Source organism: Stylophora pistillata, chromosome 5 (assembly GCF_964205215.1).
Source record: "Stylophora pistillata chromosome 5, jaStyPist1.2, whole genome shotgun sequence".
NCBI lineage: Eukaryota > Metazoa > Cnidaria > Anthozoa > Scleractinia > Pocilloporidae > Stylophora > Stylophora pistillata.
Window position 1 is genome coordinate 16,633,305 of NC_142523.1, and position 17,608 is coordinate 16,650,912.

Below are 17,608 nucleotides of genomic sequence, written 5' to 3' on the forward strand. Positions count from 1 at the left end.
CTGTAGATCTGAGGCAAATCTAGAGAGTAGTGTAAGGGATGCAAACCCCCCCCCCCCCCCCATAAGATGACCCGCTGCCATCTTATGAAGCTTTGGTTTTCCGGTGTTGAAGCAACAAGTACTAGTGACATCATATTTGCAAGTTGGTCAAAAGACTAGGACCACTTCTTTTTCTTCTTTTAAGTTTATTGTCAAGGTACATTTTACTCAATTCCTGACATAAATATTACCTAATAACAAATGCTGCAAATGGGAAAACTTAAATAATACTTTCACATTGTAAAATCATATAACTCTGGGACTATTGTTAAACTGGTGACCATGCATAAACTCATCTTAATTACATATTGTATATAAATATATATATATATATAAATATACGTTGAGCCGAAAAGAAAACTCTATGATGTTTGCTGCTGAGGGTTAAATTTCATACTTTGAACAATTTACATTTCATGGTAACTCTAAGGGTAAGGCATGCAACATATACACATAAAAATGAAAGGCTGACATAATAGCTAAATCAAGACATTCTAGTACGCCAATCAGAAGTGCAAATTTCATTGAAAAAGAAGAGCTGACTTTACAAATCTGCCCTCAAAAAACAAAAATGCCTTCTTTTGAAGTTATAACTTAAAGATCAGTAACTGCCTGCAGTAGACATTAACCACCTTCCATTTCCTTGGAGGAACCTTATCTTGCAAACTGACTTCTTCTTAGAGTAATTTTTTAAGGAGTTCTCTTTCCTAATAAGTTCTACCCAGTCCAACAGTAACATTTATTTTTTTTACAACGTAAAACATACCAAAACCCACAGGCTAACATTTATTCTTAAATACAATGATCACTAAAAAAATTGAAATTTTGCTTCAATAACAAATTCAATTCATGCAAAACCTGTTTGCCGACATTTTAGGAATCAACCTAAAACAGAAAAGAAACCAATTTGTGAAATTGCAGCAATCATTAAAGGCAGCTAAAATAATGTTTGAACATCAGATGAAATTTTATAGAAAGTAAGATCTCCAAGGAGGAAAGGGACACACTTAGCCACAAATAATATGTCGACAATGAATAAATAAATAAATAAATAAAACACGTCAATAAATTCAGAAGTACTAATGACTATAAGTGACTCTGGCAAATGACTCTGACTCTATAAGTGACTGACAAATGGCAATAAAGCAACTTGTCTCACAACAGTGGAACAAAATTGTAAGACAAGAGGCAATAAATATTCCCTTCTGCAACAAGTCCTTCTTGTTTAACCCTCTGACTCCCAGAAAAGATTAACATATAATTTCTCTGCATGATACAGGTAAACAGGTAATAAGATTACTCAAATGTATCAGGTAGAAGTTATCTTGATCTCACACCAAATTCTCTTTACTTATTTACAAGGAAATGTGTGCAATTAGAGGTGAGAATTAAAAGTCAGATCTTGGAAGGTAAAGGGTTAAATCCATTCCTCTGTTCTTTCTAAAAGTAAACTCTCTCAAGACGAACACCTCAAATTATTTCATAATAATTCATCAGTTATTCCTTGGTGATAAATATATGATACCCTTATCTAGTCACAGCACTTGCAACTGAATAATACATTATTATACACACGATTAAGACTAAAGATTAGAGTCATTAAATGACTGCATGAATGTGATTGAAAAAAAAAAAACCAAACTGATCACTGCAAATTATGTACTTTTATGCAACTTAAAAAATTGATATACACACAGCCCCTTGCATATTAACAAAGTACCACTAAAAGTAATTTAATTATATGCTGAAAAAGGAAAAGAGCAAAAATGAAAAGCTCTGCCCTGCTCCATCTAAAGCAAGACAGAAAATTAAACAGCTACTAGAAGTACCTTGACATATAAATATGATTAATTTCACCCTTTCCTTACTGCAACATGCATACCCTCTGTCTTTCATGTCCCTCACTTGAAGACAGCAAAACTTTGTTTCCTATCTGCAAGTGCATGGTCACTGGACTATATGAAGTCTATTGCTACATGCCTAAATTGCGAAGAGATTATAACGAAGCAGTCCTAAAGTTTCCAGTTCTTAAGTTACAAACACCATTATGATCAGATCTTGAAACTTAAGCCACTGGCCTTGTTACTTCAATTCTCTGATGAATTTGAGGCACTCACCATGTCTGACACCTTGTATAGAAATTACAGAGTAACTTGCCTTGAAGGCTTAATGAAAAACGCATCTGTCTAGCCTTGATCTGCATGTTACATTGCATTTTGTCTTGTGAGCAGCCTGCCATGTATACAGCTGATGAAGTTTCTTGTGCAATAATCAGTTCATAATAACAATGAAAGAGAGAAGCTAGGTATCTCCTTCTCACTACATCTATGACTGTGCCACACTCTTCTGAACTACAGACCCTGAAAACAGCTGCCACCTAGTGGAACATGTTTGCTCTGAGAGGTAAACTCTTGTTCAGTACAAACATTCACAGTTTCCATAGATGGTCCTGATGACACAACAATTGTACATCCTGTATTCAGTTCTTTTTAGATCCATATAATTGTTCATGTTTCCATATTTGCCACACTAGCATCTCCTTGAACTACACCACAATTCTGATGTTGAGCTGATGAGAGATGTTTTCACTTATCAGTTGAAATATTCCATAACTCAGCCATGACCACAGCTGGGTGAAGCCAGGCCAATCTTTTGACATCTGTGATCTTTTTCATTCTTGATAATCTGTGCTTATAAATAGTCTCATAATCCAATGACTTTGTAGAAAATATGTCTTTTGAACTCGACTTTTGTTTAAATACTATTGACCACTGCGCACCTGTAGCAAGAAATGCGCACTGCACATTCTGGTTTTAAATGAGACTTTGTTGAATTTGGTAAAAAGCTCACCAAAAGTTTCCATTTGAAAAAGATGGACAAATCGTTTAAAGCTGCTGCTGAATTTTGTGGCACTCAAACACCACTCTAAAAAACAAGTCATTTTAAATATCAATATTTGCAGCTGTAGGAAACAATAACAAACTGTTTTTTTTTTTTTTTTTTAAATATCCAGGAAATTTCCAACTAACATTTGTAATAATTTTGAGTCTCTTTGTAAGTAAATATGCTGTAAGGCCAGAAGGGGAGCAAAACTTCTCATTCATCATCATCATCATTATCATCATCATACCTAACGAAGTTGATTGGGAACAACTTCTTGCTAATATTTACCTTACAAGCTACCTAATTCACTTTGGAATTTCATTTCACTTAATGATTTAAATAACTGTATGGGACCCTTTACGATTGTTACAATTTTCATATCTGCAATGGGCACCTCCCTCGTGAATATTGTTAGGAACTGCCACAGTTTCACAATCTGGGAGGGTCACAATAGCTGACATGGTGACTGCATTCATTGGTTGTTTATCATTGTGTGGTTTAGAATTCACTTTGTTCTTGCTTTTAACATCATTCATTTCCATGTGATCTGGGAAAAAAGCATTTTCATGTTGATGGGCTGGTTCTGAGAAAGATCTTGTTCTCTTCATGCATTTCCCCGTGTAGCTGTTTCGGTTGTAGCAGGCATTGTCACAAACTGCTGCTAGTGAAACAGATGAGGAAATTGGTGAACCGGATGGAGTACAAATAGGAGTTGACAACTTGGGAGTCTTCCTCACTGGTTCCCCTTTGTATGAGTACTCCATTTCAACAAATTGCCGAGCCTGAAAGACATCAGCCAAACAAAAATGAACACTTTTGATTTTACTATGTGCTGATCAATTAAGAGCTTCAACATTGCTCCACCTCCCAAGGCAATTAACCCACAGGCAAATGACCATCATCTGTGCCAGGGAAGTAGGGTATTCCAACCTTCCCTGGCTGGGGGGTTGAACAGGAAGTATCAAGTCTTTCCAGTGGAATACAAGTGTTCTATCTTTAAATATGGAGGTTTTTCAAGATAAAGACTTCACATTCATAAGCAAATGGCTCAGAAGAAAGGGTCTACATGTAAAAAATCCACAGGAACCATTCACAGTTTATGCAACTGAAGTTCATGCAATAATTTCCTGAATTCACTAGATTGGCAAATAAAAAAAAGACCATGATATTGGACTTTTTACAGTTAAAGCTTTACATGATACTCCTACCACTGTTTTACCATTTGAACCCTAAGAGTAAAACTACCGAGTCATTCATTAAGATCACAAGTCAGAGTAAAGGAAAGATTAAAAACAGGAGAAGCTTTGATTGTTAAACAAATTCTCCTTGTCCGTAACAAAGGAAATATAATTATGGAGAAAAGTTTGGAGAGTATAAATACTGCTGTTGGGGTGTGGAAGGTTGACAGGCTTTAATACATACCGTAGCCTTTTCCAGGCACTGAAGTAGATGAGTATGCTGTTCATCAAGATAGTTTTTCTCTTTATTGCTGACTGGAATTTGCGTCAACTCTAGGCCAGCACCCTAGGAAAAATAAACAGTGAAATAACTAAATTACACAGTTTCCTATGGATAGAGAGATGGTAAAGCTTTGAGAAGAGGCTCAACCAGTTTATAATATCTGTACTCTCATAGAACAGAGCCTCTTAGCTATTTAGAAACCAGAGGCCAAATCAAAAAACCCTAACACACTTAAAATAGAAAAAAACATGCAAACTGAAAAGCCAAAGATTTTTTTATGCAATTACCACAAAGCCAATCCACAAACTAGTCAAAACTACAAATCCCAACACAGCTCCGAAAATAATAACTGATTAAATAATTGACCTCCCCACCTCAATTAAATGCCCCAGATAAAGCCAAAGCTACCAAAAAATACCACACCCAACATTAGAAGCCCACACATTTGTTAAGGACATTAGCCAGAAGGCTCATTTTTTGATTGATTATTGATTAGTTCACTAATTTCAGAATGATCCTACATAGCCACATAGTTACAATGCTTATCTGTTTTTCTGTATTTCTATTGGTTTTGTAATCGGACCTTTGAGCATCACCACGCGCATATAAAAGACAAGTTTGGCGTCCCTTTAATCAGTTCTTCGTAAGTTTTGAATAGTCTTGGTAAACTTTCACCCTTTTGTTTTCTCAACCTCTGGCACAAGCTGGAACGATATGTGAGTACCTTTGTAACTTTGTTTTTTCCTTTCCAGTCCTTTCAGTGTTGGGCGACAATATAAAAACAAATATTGCAATAATCACTATGGATTTAAGACTTAAAGGCCAAATTCGTGCCAAATGCAAGTCAGTGAATGCCCATCATTTAGATGAAACAATGGGCTGTTTACCAGCCACCAAAATTCTTTTAAACACAAAGGTGCGCTATATAAGGAAGTCTTCCCTGGGAAGACCTAGGCTAATTTGTCACTCACCGTTGATGTGTGCGGGTCAAATTTAAATGCTGGTAGACGAACAAAAGGAGCTAATGAGATATCTACTGTTTACTTCCACCAGCATAGTGGCATGAGGTAACATGCGAACCACCAACTTCAATCTCAAATTTACCACCACAAATAAAGACAGTTTCCATCAGAAAAAGGAAATACAAACCTGAAAAATTCTTGTCTTGTGATGAAGACATAAAACAATTTTGAGGAATGCGCCTGCTGTTCACTGCTTTGGAGTAGCTGTAGCTCAAGCTGACTTGACTCTACGAGTTCTACATCACATGACGTTTGATTGACAAATGGTCCAGTGGGACCTTAGGCTCCTTTTATAGCGTGCCTTCGTGTTTAATTTGATTCGAAACTTTTGTTCTGTTTTACTTGTAGTGTTAATCTCGTTATAGACATTAGAGCCCAGTATTTGACATGCAATTCTTTGATTATGTATTCTGCGGCTTTTCATTAGATTGATAGAACTTCATTGTATTGTTGTTTCAGTTTATGATCAATTGTTTGATAGATTGATTGACTGTGAAAATAATCGTTATTTTCGTCGCCACCACTGCCACCATGTAAGACGCAGAGGTTGAGGCTTTGAAAACAGCTTTTATTTGGCAATCAAAACCACAGCTAGCAGCACATGCTTAGCAAAACAAAAGACCTGATGTCTCGTGCGTGCAAAGTTTATATACCTGAACGGTGTCCGCTGTCAGCACGTGGCTGCATGGCGTGACATTACCTTATGTAACCCGATTCGATAATCATGTCTTACAAACAAAACTCCAAGCACAAATTGTCACAGTTCGTGGTCTTTCAAGAATAAAGATTCGTGCAAACAGTCAACTTTGGTTTGTTGTTTTGATCAGTAAAATAGTCCCAAACACCTCGTTAACCGTGTTTTGGAGCAACACACCCTTGAACTTGAGAATTTAGATTTTGGTCACCACAAATGCTACAACATTTATTTGAGGAATATACGGAAAAGTGTTAGAAATGACAATCACATGTATGTTTTAACTCAGTAATTTTATAGAAAGCAAAACAATAAAACTTAAAATAAAGCACATTTCTATTTTGTTTCAAATTTGCTATTGATTTAAGGTGGTACCGGAGGCTAACTCCTCAACCTTATCCGAATACTTTTATTTCCTCCCATCTAAAAGATTATTGTTTTAGTAGCCTATTTGCAAAATTCGACAATTGGAAAACCTGCCATTTTCGAAATATGTGCGATAAAAGTTTCACTTTGAAGGGCGAATCTCACTGCAAAATAGAGATAAATCCTGGTCTACTGGTATTTGAGGTTCACACGGATTTCTTTCAGATGACACTTCAGACACATCTGTTTCATAATGAGTATACCCATTCAGTAACGAAATATGGAACACTTTTTTATCATCCAGATAGAACTCTGGAAAGGGCCAACCACTTATATTTTCCAAGCAATGGAAACACAAATATGTTTTCATTGGCATCTTTGCTCTAAAAATTTATGATGATATTTTCTAATTCTCAAGGCACATCACAACCATTATAAGCAAGTGAATAACCAAATATTTTATTTTGTCAAACCACAATTAATAGATTGATAGTTGTGACTTTCAAATGCCTCCATTATGTCATATTTTTATGGTTCCTGATAACACGCTTTCCTTCTTTTCTCTTCCCAGCCTAGTGGCATCAATTTCTTTAACTAAAGGAATGCCTAAAACATTCACTGCAACCTCTACTTTCCTGTTGTTTTTCCTAATGTTGTAGCATTAAATGAAGAACATGAGTAACTTAAAATAGACAACTCTTCTGAAGATAACATTTAAAGAGGGTCATCTCATAGAAATAATTTCTTAAAACAAAAAAAAAATTATAATTATATCGATAGAGTTCAATCAGCCAAAATTAATTGTTCAAATGGTTAACTTACCAGTGGTACATTTTCTTTGTCAGGAGGGGAGACCAAAGCTGTACCCGCCATTGTCTTGGAAATGGACACACGTGCTTTCTGAAAGAAAAGAAATTGGAACTGGTTGGATTACTCATGTAACAGAAGAGAATTGGCATCTGAATATATACTTAATAAACAACAATATACAACTGTTTTTACTGACTAGTCCAGTAACAAACCCTTGGCACAGTTTAACCCTTTCACTTTTAAAATCTCATTGGTAATTCTCTTTACTGTCTACCATACAATTCTTGTAATGTTTGAATGGAGAATTTGGCATTAGATCAACTCCTAATTGACACCCTTCTTTATCATCATTACTAGTCTGCTTAATACTGTACACAGCTCTGCATTGTAAGTTTCTCTATAAAAAAGCATAACAAATCTATTTGTTACCTTATGAGCTTTACGCTTATCTGCTCTTTGGTTTTGCAAATAAATCCTACTAAAATTAGACACAATGACTGGAACAGGCAGGGCAATCACAAGAACACCACTGAGTGAACACAGGCTACCCACAATCTTCCCAGAGGTAGTTTGCGGTACCATGTCACCATAACTGGAAACAGAAAATAATGTTAAAAATTTATGATCAAAGGAGAATAAACAAACATCCTCCTATGTTTAAATCTCTTCTTACTTGATTTTCTTACCCCCAAAATCTCAAAAATGTATGATCCCATTCCAGTAACTCAATTGAAAATGCAACCTCAATATAGTCAATTCAGTCACTTAAATGCAGCACATTCCCCTTAGCCTATTAACAGGAATTAGCATGCGTTTAAAAGAAAACAACATTGCTGTGTACCTTAATTAAATATGTGCTGCTACATCAAATTTCATGGAAAAAAACATGAATGATGCATCTTTGATTCCAAAACAATTCCTTTTGCCTTTCATATCCTTGCTATCTTATTTAATTAGGAGAAATAGTTTAACTTTAACTTTGTTCTGATGTGAATTGCCTCTGTACCTCTGTGCTACAGAGTGAGCATTTCCTCTTGAACTGGTTCTTTTAACTGTTATGCTGTCTTGTTACCCAAGTCAGTGGGTAAAATTTAAGTAGGACACAAAATTACTTTGGTCCCCTGGTCTAGTTTGGCACACACAATGACAGGATTAAACAACTTTTTCTTGGTCCATCTAACCATTCTTCTTTTGATGAATCTCAGCACTACCTTTATTTTAAAGTCTGTGACTCATAGAGATATGGCTTCAACAAGAAATACTTCATCCATTGCAATTATTAAAGCCTGCTTAAGAAGTGCAGGTAGCAACCAAAATGGAAAAAGATCCATTCTTGCATAGTAATTAGCACAGTATTTTTTCTTTATCTTTTAAGAGCGAGATGGGTTTGTGATTTATGTATGTGGCAATCAGTAAAGTTTTGATCAAAGGATATTAGTTTGATGTCACTGCCATTAGAAGTTGGAGAATGCTACATTTGAATTCACTCTAGTTAGACCTGACCCTTTGTGCCAACAGAGCATTGAACATGAATTTAATTTGGAGAATTCTAAGGGTTTGTACAAAAACTTATCACTTTTCATATTTGCCAAACAGCCATTATTGGCAATCCCCACGATAATACTAGACTTTTGAGATATGCAACGACAAAAACAATTTGTAGTTAATCAAAGGGCATTAAGTTATAATCATAATTGCAAAAAATTGGTCCATAAACAGCCCATGAAAAGGAAGCATTATGATAAGTGAAAATTAAAGCTTTCTTTACTAACTGAGAATTTAATTTAAGTATGACATTTCCTAGACAGTGTCCTTTTGTTAGATCCTCCCTAACTGAAAAAGCAAAACAAAAAAAAAGAAAGGCATAACAAATGGATTTATGGAGCAATTTAAATTATATAATGTCGCTTTCATTCATTACAACCAAAGTGAGTCTATTAATGACACAGTGTTATTGAATTATCTCAAAGATAGAAAAACCTCTTCATTTCCAAATATTGACATTTCTCCACTTTTGAGATTAACATGCTCTCAGAACTGATTTAGGTTAACATAATCAGATAAAGCCAAATTAGTGAAATTTACCCTATAATGTCATAATAACTGATAAGACATAACCTGACATCACAAAATCTAATTTACTCCCACATGCAGTTAGTAATTGTGCAGCAAATGATGAAAACAAATAGCAACAGAGTCCCAAATCAATCTTTGTAAAACCCTTATTTGGACACAAACAGCAAGCAAATAGAAGGAAAATATAGCATCTGACTAATAAATATTGTTCAGTATCTTCAAAAGAGAGGTGGTTGAATTTATTAGGCCAGTAGCTAGACCTAAACTCACAAATCCTTTTGACAACTGAAAATTGTTTTCAAAATTAGCTAAACAATCTTTTTCAGTATGCATTGAACAAGCAGGAACTGATATAACATGAACAAAATTCTTAATAAATAAATTGATTGGTAAATGGGTTGAATTTACATAAATATAATTACTTTACGGGCTATTTAACATATGTGGTTGCTGGTTCAAAAAAGAAAACAATAAAACAGATGTTTTCTGAAGTAAAATTATTACAAACAACATGAGTGAAACAGTTGTGAATGAACGAAGATATTGCTTCTTTCAATATTTATAATCACCTTTAAAACAAAAAGAAATGAGAAAATGTCTTGCTCTTTCCATAATAAAGAAATATTCACAGCCAATAAAATATTCATAAAGGTGAACTGTCCAGCCCTGCATTCTAAATGAGATAAAAACATTAACAGACTCAAGGACTGTATGGATCAGTGAAGTTTCAAAATGAAAAATTGCGACAAGTCACAAATGCAAAGCTATGATCTAATGATACGCAGGGTGAACAAAAGAAACTAGATAATTTAACTACATTTCTGTTGTCTAATGGTGACTTAAAAACCATTAATTACACAAAATTCCCGTATAGTTTTCAAGGAAACACTCACAAGCTCCATTGACTCCTATTTCATGCAAGAATGATCTCATAACAGCCAATGCTTCCTTTTTATTTTCATGTTAACAAATGAACGAAACTGGTCAGAAAATTCTTTCTAGAGTTACTCTAATCTCATAGTTGTTATTAGAAAAGGAAATACACCATGTTTATATTTGCTTTGTTTTATATCTATCCAACAGAAAAACCTGAAAAATTTTTTTCTGAACTGTGCATTTTTATTAGAGTGTAAACAATTTCCACCAGCTGTTGAATTCTTCCAAGTAAATTCTCCTCTATTCCTCATTAATTTACCACATCCAGGGAGCCTGAATCTTCTGATTCTCACACCCTTTGTGTCACAAGTATTTCATACATATACTTTGCAACAGAGGAAGACATAACCCAGTTATTTTTACACGGGGGGTTAAGACTGGCGTTCAAAATAATACGAAACCAGGAAAGAGCTATTACATGAGAAACAGCTATTACATGATCCCAAAGTCTGGCCGTTTTATAAGCGAACGGCTTCGTCGTTCCACAAAACACAAAAAAATTAACTTTATGTATGGCCACTTCTAACAACTAAGTTATTTCAGGAAGATAAACAGACCTTCCTAATGATCGCGCAACATTGTGAATCAACAGGAACATAAGTAAAATTTTAGAATATCCTTACGGCCGATTCTCAGGTTGTTAAAATTCAATTCCAGATTTATAACGCAGACGTCTCCAGCAAAAACATTGATGTAAGCCTAATTCATTTAAGAATTATCGCAACCTTATCACGCTGAAGACCACAAATACACCGAGTGATGTTGGCTCAAGTTTCTCTTTACCAGAAAAACGGAAACTGTGTAGTTACCCGAAATCGTCCACTTGAGAATTAAGTGTAAACATACACCTACAGCAGACATAGCAATATAGTTGTTGTAAATGTATCCAGCTCAATTCATATCAGAATAACGTAAAATCTTCTATTATTAAATTTTTAACGACAGGAATTTTCTTCCTCTCGCCGCAGAAGTAAGAACTGATGAGAAAAATGGCTTGAAGCGTAGCTCATGGCACAGAACAGCAGATTCTTGGTTTGGGATCGCACAGACATCAATAAGAAATGGCAAAAAGCAGAAGGAATGAAATATACACATACGCGAATAACAATTAATGTTTTCTACGGTTAATTCAACATTCGTTCGTACCCAATGCTAGGATGTAAACAAAAGTTTAACTAGAAGCAGAATCAAGCGGAGATCTCTGTTGGCCTGTGATAAATATGCACGTTCAGTTATCCGACGACGGCGTACTCTGTGTCGCACAAAACTGTCAGATACTTGATAACTGCATTCTGATTAAACTTCCCGATTACGTCCCATGGAAAAAATAAAACCGAAAACAAAAAGCATCTTCGATCAATCATGGTAGCTGTAAATTCTCAGAGTAATTTGAAAGTTCTCTCACAGAAGAGATTTCTCCAAGGATAAGGCAATAAAATGTTCTGAACAAACTTTTATAGATGTTCTTGGATTATCTATGATAACATAGCAGTAGAAATAGAATATTGAACTTACCCTAGTGTCGTCATTGTAACAATCGTGTACCAAAAACTCGCAGGAATACTCGTGAACTTGGTTTCCTTGACATTTTTTTCTACATAGTACATAACAGTCGCGAAAATTATCACTGCCATCGACAACGAAAACAACAGGAAGCCCAGCTCGGACGCGCAACTCTTCAGTGTATACCCCAAGATGCGGAGTCCTCTCGAATGCCTTGAAAATTTGAATATTCTGAAGATCCTAAATACTCTCAGGGTCACAAATGCTCCACTTATAGAATTATTTGGCATAAACAGTCCAACATAGAAAGGTAATATAGCTACCACATCTATTATGCTCATTAGATCTCGAGCGAACTTAAATCGGTTAGGAGCTGCATACAAGCGCGCCATATACTCAACAGTAAACACTATAACACAAGCTGTTTCCATCGAGAAAAAAACATTTTCATTCGCCTGCCCGAAAGTTTTGTTACCGTCTGTTGGAAGAGTTTCTACCACAGTGCTGATCACACTAACTGCAATAAAGAAACCTGTGATGTAGTATGCCAAAGTGGCTAGCCGCGAGCTTTGCGGATTTTGAAAAGCGGTCCACATCTTCTCGCGAATCGTAGAATCAGTGTTTTCTTCCCCATTTTGTGAACCATCTTCCAGTTTATCAGGTTCGAAAATTCTTTCTTCACACTCTTTCTTTCTTTCACGAAAATCCTCCCAACAACAATCGTGTACTACATCTTCAGAAATGCCGAAGAAACAAAGTTCGTCTTCAAAGGAAGAAACGCATTCTCCCCGCGGGTAGTGCAGCTTTCCGTTGCGATAATAATTCAAGACATGGCGGAACAAGTCCGGATCTCGATCAAAGAAGTATTCTTTTGTTTCCGAATCGAAAAAATAGTCCTTTTCGTCACTTCCAAGCAGAGTTTCCGGGAATCGCGCCAACGTATTTTGCCATGTTTCGAACCGCCTCCCACTAACATTGATGATGACTCGTTCGTCGTTTTTTGGCGATTCTGGCGGCGGTGGCATCGTAGACGATGCTAAAGGAGCCAAACCGACAGCGGCCGCCCTCGCGAATGGCAGCCATGCTCCTAAATCGGTGGCCATGATTGATTGCGACGGCCTTACATCGAAGGAAGTGATCCAAGCTCACTTGTGAGTCGCGCATCTACTCTGAGCTTAAGAGACAGGTGTATAATGTTGTCGCTCTGCTGACAAACAACCACTTTAATTTATGCCAGCGCATCCACGGATTGATTGAGACATCGATATATTTTGCACCATTTGTTCGAACGCTACCTTGATTATTCACCTGGGACGCGTCTGGCTTCAGGTTGTCAGATGAATGGTAATTTCGATCAAACGTTCGATTTCTCGGGTCCTTCGAAATGTAGAAACAAATCGCCTTTAAAATCAATCAAATGTTGCAGCGCACCGGGCTCAAATTGCGGTAGAGTATTGAGAACCAAGAACCATGAAATTAGTCTTAATCCTCAGCTTTTGTTCAGAAGAGAAGTACATAGAGCATTAAATTGAACCAGCTTTATCAATCGAGGCCTTTGTTAATTGCCTTACATCCGTCGCCAGAAAACAAAGCGAACTACGCAAGAAAGCACAATTTTTCATCACATACGGATTGATGTGATACCAAATTCCTCTTATATGTTTTTGATAAGAGATACCTAATTGCAAAGGATATTGTTAATTAGCATTGGATTAAACAAATTTGAAGTCAGTAGCCAATGAATTTCGAGAAAGATGACTGTTTGATTGATAGTTTATCAAACACCAACAGGGCATTTATTGTTCGCCTGTCAAGCGTTCGCGCCAAATTTGCAAACGGTGCAAGCAAAAATTTTGTATTTTAAAATTTTTTTCCTCGTTACGGTAATCAAATGCTGGGAAAAAAACATCTTTTTCCGTGATAAAAGAATCGAAGTTTTAGGAAACCTCTGGAAGGGCTTCCGAAAAAAAAACAGGGACGAGATTCCGCTTTTGTAACTTTATTTCGATTCGTTTTCGCTTTCGAAGATGCCGTCCTAGTTTTCTGTACTTATAAATAATGGAAAAACCTACAAACCCAACTATGTCGTAAATGAATTTTAAAATAAAGGAAGCATTACATGAACAGCTTTTATTGTTTAGTCGTCTCCTTTTCAGGATAATGTTGAAACAGCTCAGAATTGCATTTTATCATCAACCCCTAGAGGAAGCCAGTGGAAACATTATTTAGCGACCCATTGTTAAAAAATATTTCCTTTTCAAGACACACTTGGATTTTGTAGAATAATACTCAGCGCAATGGTTTCAATTTTTGCGATGCAAGTAAACAATATACTGGACTTTCCAGCAGTTAAGATACCCAACGTTATCTACGACGGTAATTGTCTACAACGACTTCAAAGTAATTTGGTTCCATTACTGACAATGTTTAGTTACCCAGCAAACTAACATTAGCAGCTTGTTCACCTCTGCTGGTTTATGGCCCGTGATAAATTTGCTTTGCAAACAGCAACAAGAATTAGAGCCACGTACATTAACTTCTTCATCTTTTGAAATTACTGATATTGCGCATTTATTGGCGCATAAAAAGTTTCATCTTTTAATTTTCGCGTAAAATGAAAAATATAATTCAAAAGGTTCTGGAGTGACTAGCATGTCTATGTATTTCTAAGTGCCCCACCGTTCTGGGTGACATTTTCGCGTAAAACGAAAAATTATCATTCGAAAGGTTCTGGAGCGACTTGCATGTCTATGTATTTCTAAGTGCCCCGCCGTTCTGGGTGGCATTTTCAAGGTACAAGTCAATTTGCAAATTTTAAAAGAAAAGTAAATCCACTCGCAAAAAGTTTTTATGGCCATCCTCGTGGAAGCTGCTCTCTCCCATACGACTAAGACATCTGCATGGGTGTTTTACAATAGACTAGGTTAATTTCTTGTTCTTACGGTCAATGTACAGAAAGGAAAGAAAACAGAAAAAAGCCTTGGCTCATAAAAAGTAATCATTGCGGATCTTTTTACACGTAGATCTGTTCCTGAATTCGTTTAGTGTCAGAGACGCTGGTACAAAAAGCTCAAGTACCGACCGGAAGTGAAATGTTCACACCTGCTCCCATAAACTTTTAGATGTATTTAGCATAAGAATCTTTAAACAAAACGAAAGGTATTAATCGGTTTTACAAATATGCCACAACAAAGACTTCTGTGGCGAAAGACCTGAAATAACAAGAAACCAGGAGCTATTCAACTCTTACGGCGGATCCTTATCACCAAAAATGACAGTTCTTGTTTTCATTTTAAAAACCATTTAAGTTCCTATGTACCTCACCACCAAAGTGGGCTGAAATGTTATGTTCCTTTCTTTAAGAATTCATTGTTCATTTTAAAGATGAAATCTTGAAACTTTTGCTTATCAAGTAAGCCGAGACATTTCGTAAGATGTTGTTAAAAATGTGCTCAGGGAAGTTTTTAATACCTTCGTATCAAAACACAAGCTAGGAACGCCGGTAATTTCTGTCAGTGGAGGAAGAAAATTAGAATATCCATCAATAAACGCATCACCTTTTGCTAGAGTGTTAAGTAAAGCTTTGGATTTTTATGAAAACAGGTCTAAATAACGACTCGCAAGCATCAAATATTTCAAGTTTGACTTTCGCAGTTTATTTCACTACGCCCTACATTTTTGGTTTCTAGTAAACCCTTGGGGGCTAATTTAGATCACAATGGACGAGTCTGCGTCTGACACTGACGGACGTTTCTACGTTCATGGCTTCTCTCCTAATGAGCTGCTTAACGATTACCTCTATAGAAAAGAAGAAGTTATCAAAAGTTGAAAATTTAACAATTCACCCTTTTGCGTTGTAATTTGCCTGTTCAAAAATACTGATGTATGATTCCTAAAACCTCGCATGACTGATTTCTTATTTGCGAACAGCGATGCATTTTCATGAGGTTTTTTTATCTTCTTAACAAATTGGCATAATAAAGAGTCGCAATTTGTAGCTTTTAAAACTAATATGTGGTTCGAACGTGACCAGAAATATTGAAGTCAGTCAACAAACAAAAACGATTAAAATACTTTACATGATTGGCATTAGTATGTCAGTTGTTGACGCTTGACTGCCACTTTTATTTAGAACTCATTTCAGTGGCAACCCTTGCTGAAAAAAAGAAATTCTTCATAGTTAAAATTGCAATTATTTGAGTTACCTGTTCTCGTTTTGTTTGTTTTTTATGACGTCATGATGACGACAAGCGTAGGTGTGAAATTAATGCACCCAAAACATGCGGTTTTTAATGGTTTCTCTATCCTGTGAAATTTACATTAGAGATAATTAATCCCAAATTGAAGGTTTTACAGCTCGGCAGGTGGACACGGTTGAGACAATTAATAATCATATCATTTCTTGCCATGGTCACATTTGACTTTTCATTTCCCTAATTATTCATCTAATTGATTAAACTCAGAAATGTTCTGATACAAGATATCTTGACTCCTGTGATATACTCTTGTATATAAAAAAAAAAAAAAGAAAAGCAGCTTTAGTTATAGTTAAAACGTTATCACTTAGCCTTATTTTCAACTCGCAATTCCACGCTGAATACCTTGCTTTGTTAACGCGGTTACAAAATGAACAGGAGTAACTGAAGTGTCATCGATGCACCTTCCTTGTTTTGGATGACATTCAAATTGTTCAGAACAATAGATCTGAAGAGGATCTGTACAAATTGGAGAAATATAAATTCTTAACATAAATCGGGAACAATTTTGTATTGTCTTCCAATGACGCACTCTAGAATCCATGTCTAGATCATGCCATTTAAATGTAATGCTACTACCCCCCCTCCACCTAGCTCCCTCACCCCTCCCCTCCTCTGATTTCCTCTCAACTACCATCCCTGACTCTTTAGGGGAAAATTCAATTTGCTCTCGTATTACAATGATGATTTGGTGAATTTGTGGAGCTATTTTAACAAAATTCTAATTATGAATTTCAACGGTGACTTCCAAGTGTGTTCTCTGTAGAATGTAGCAAATCCCTTTACTTTACTTTGATGAATGATGAGTTGGTGTTGCTGTCTCAGGTTTAGACCTAACCCAGCTTGAAAGCGAGAAAAATGAAATGCACAATTTTTAAACAAGACTAAACTTAATAAGCACAACAAATGATGAAGAAAACAAGTCTTGATTTAAACACTTAATCGTGTTTAATGCCTCTAAGCACCTGAGAGTAAATGGGTGCAGGTGACTTGTCAGTGAAACCTTGCCACGATGAAAGGTGTAACCGTAAGGACTGGCGTCATGGTTGCTTTTGGATTCAGGACAATTTGGATCAGATCTGTTCTATGAGCCCTCTGACATGAATCAGAATGTGTTCACTGCCGTGTTGTTGAGTTTCAGCTTTTGGCCCTAAGAGTGACTGGCTTTTAACTTCTTACATTATCACCCTTGAATTTAATGTAAGCTTGTACACTTTGAGGATAAATATAGATCATTGAGCTTTCGTCTCTAAACAGTGCTGGTTGATCTCTAGTACATCAGCATGGAGTTTAAACACTGTTGTACTTTAGATAAGCATTTCCTTTAGATAAGAAATGAAAAGGAAAAAAGATTTATTAGGGAATAGAGTGTCATTTACTACCACAGAAGCAGCAACTACATTTAACTCTTCACTGTTTCCCTACTGCTCCTTTGCTTTGGAGGCCAAGCAATGGAAGGTGACTATCTGTCACAAGAATGAAAGTTCAGAAAGGTTTCCATTTCATCAGTCACTTTTATCTATTTTAAACTGTCTAACCAAATTCACTTCGGAATTGTTAAA

At 36.0% G+C, this 17,608-nt stretch overlaps 1 protein-coding gene across 2 annotated transcripts; it reads right to left on the reverse strand.

The window, feature by feature from the left end:
* Positions 1-165: 165 nt before the first annotated feature.
* Positions 166-13,379, reverse strand: LOC111325084 (potassium voltage-gated channel protein Shal). Of its 2 annotated transcripts, XM_088759819.1 has the most exons (6): positions 11,803-13,379; positions 7,705-7,867; positions 7,288-7,365; positions 5,108-5,137; positions 4,345-4,446; positions 166-3,704 (listed from the first exon to the last, which is right to left on the reverse strand). In XM_088759819.1, exons 1-6 carry the CDS (start codon positions 12,891-12,893, stop codon positions 3,258-3,260), a joined length of 1,911 nt encoding a protein of 636 aa, XP_088615945.1. In that variant the 5' UTR covers positions 12,894-13,379; the 3' UTR covers positions 166-3,257. The 2 variants fall into 2 exon arrangements, with proteins under 2 accessions (XP_088615945.1, XP_022784547.2); XM_022928812.2 differs by lacking the exon at positions 5,108-5,137 and having other exon boundaries at positions 11,803-13,374.
* Between the last annotated feature and the right edge of the window lie 4,229 nt (positions 13,380-17,608).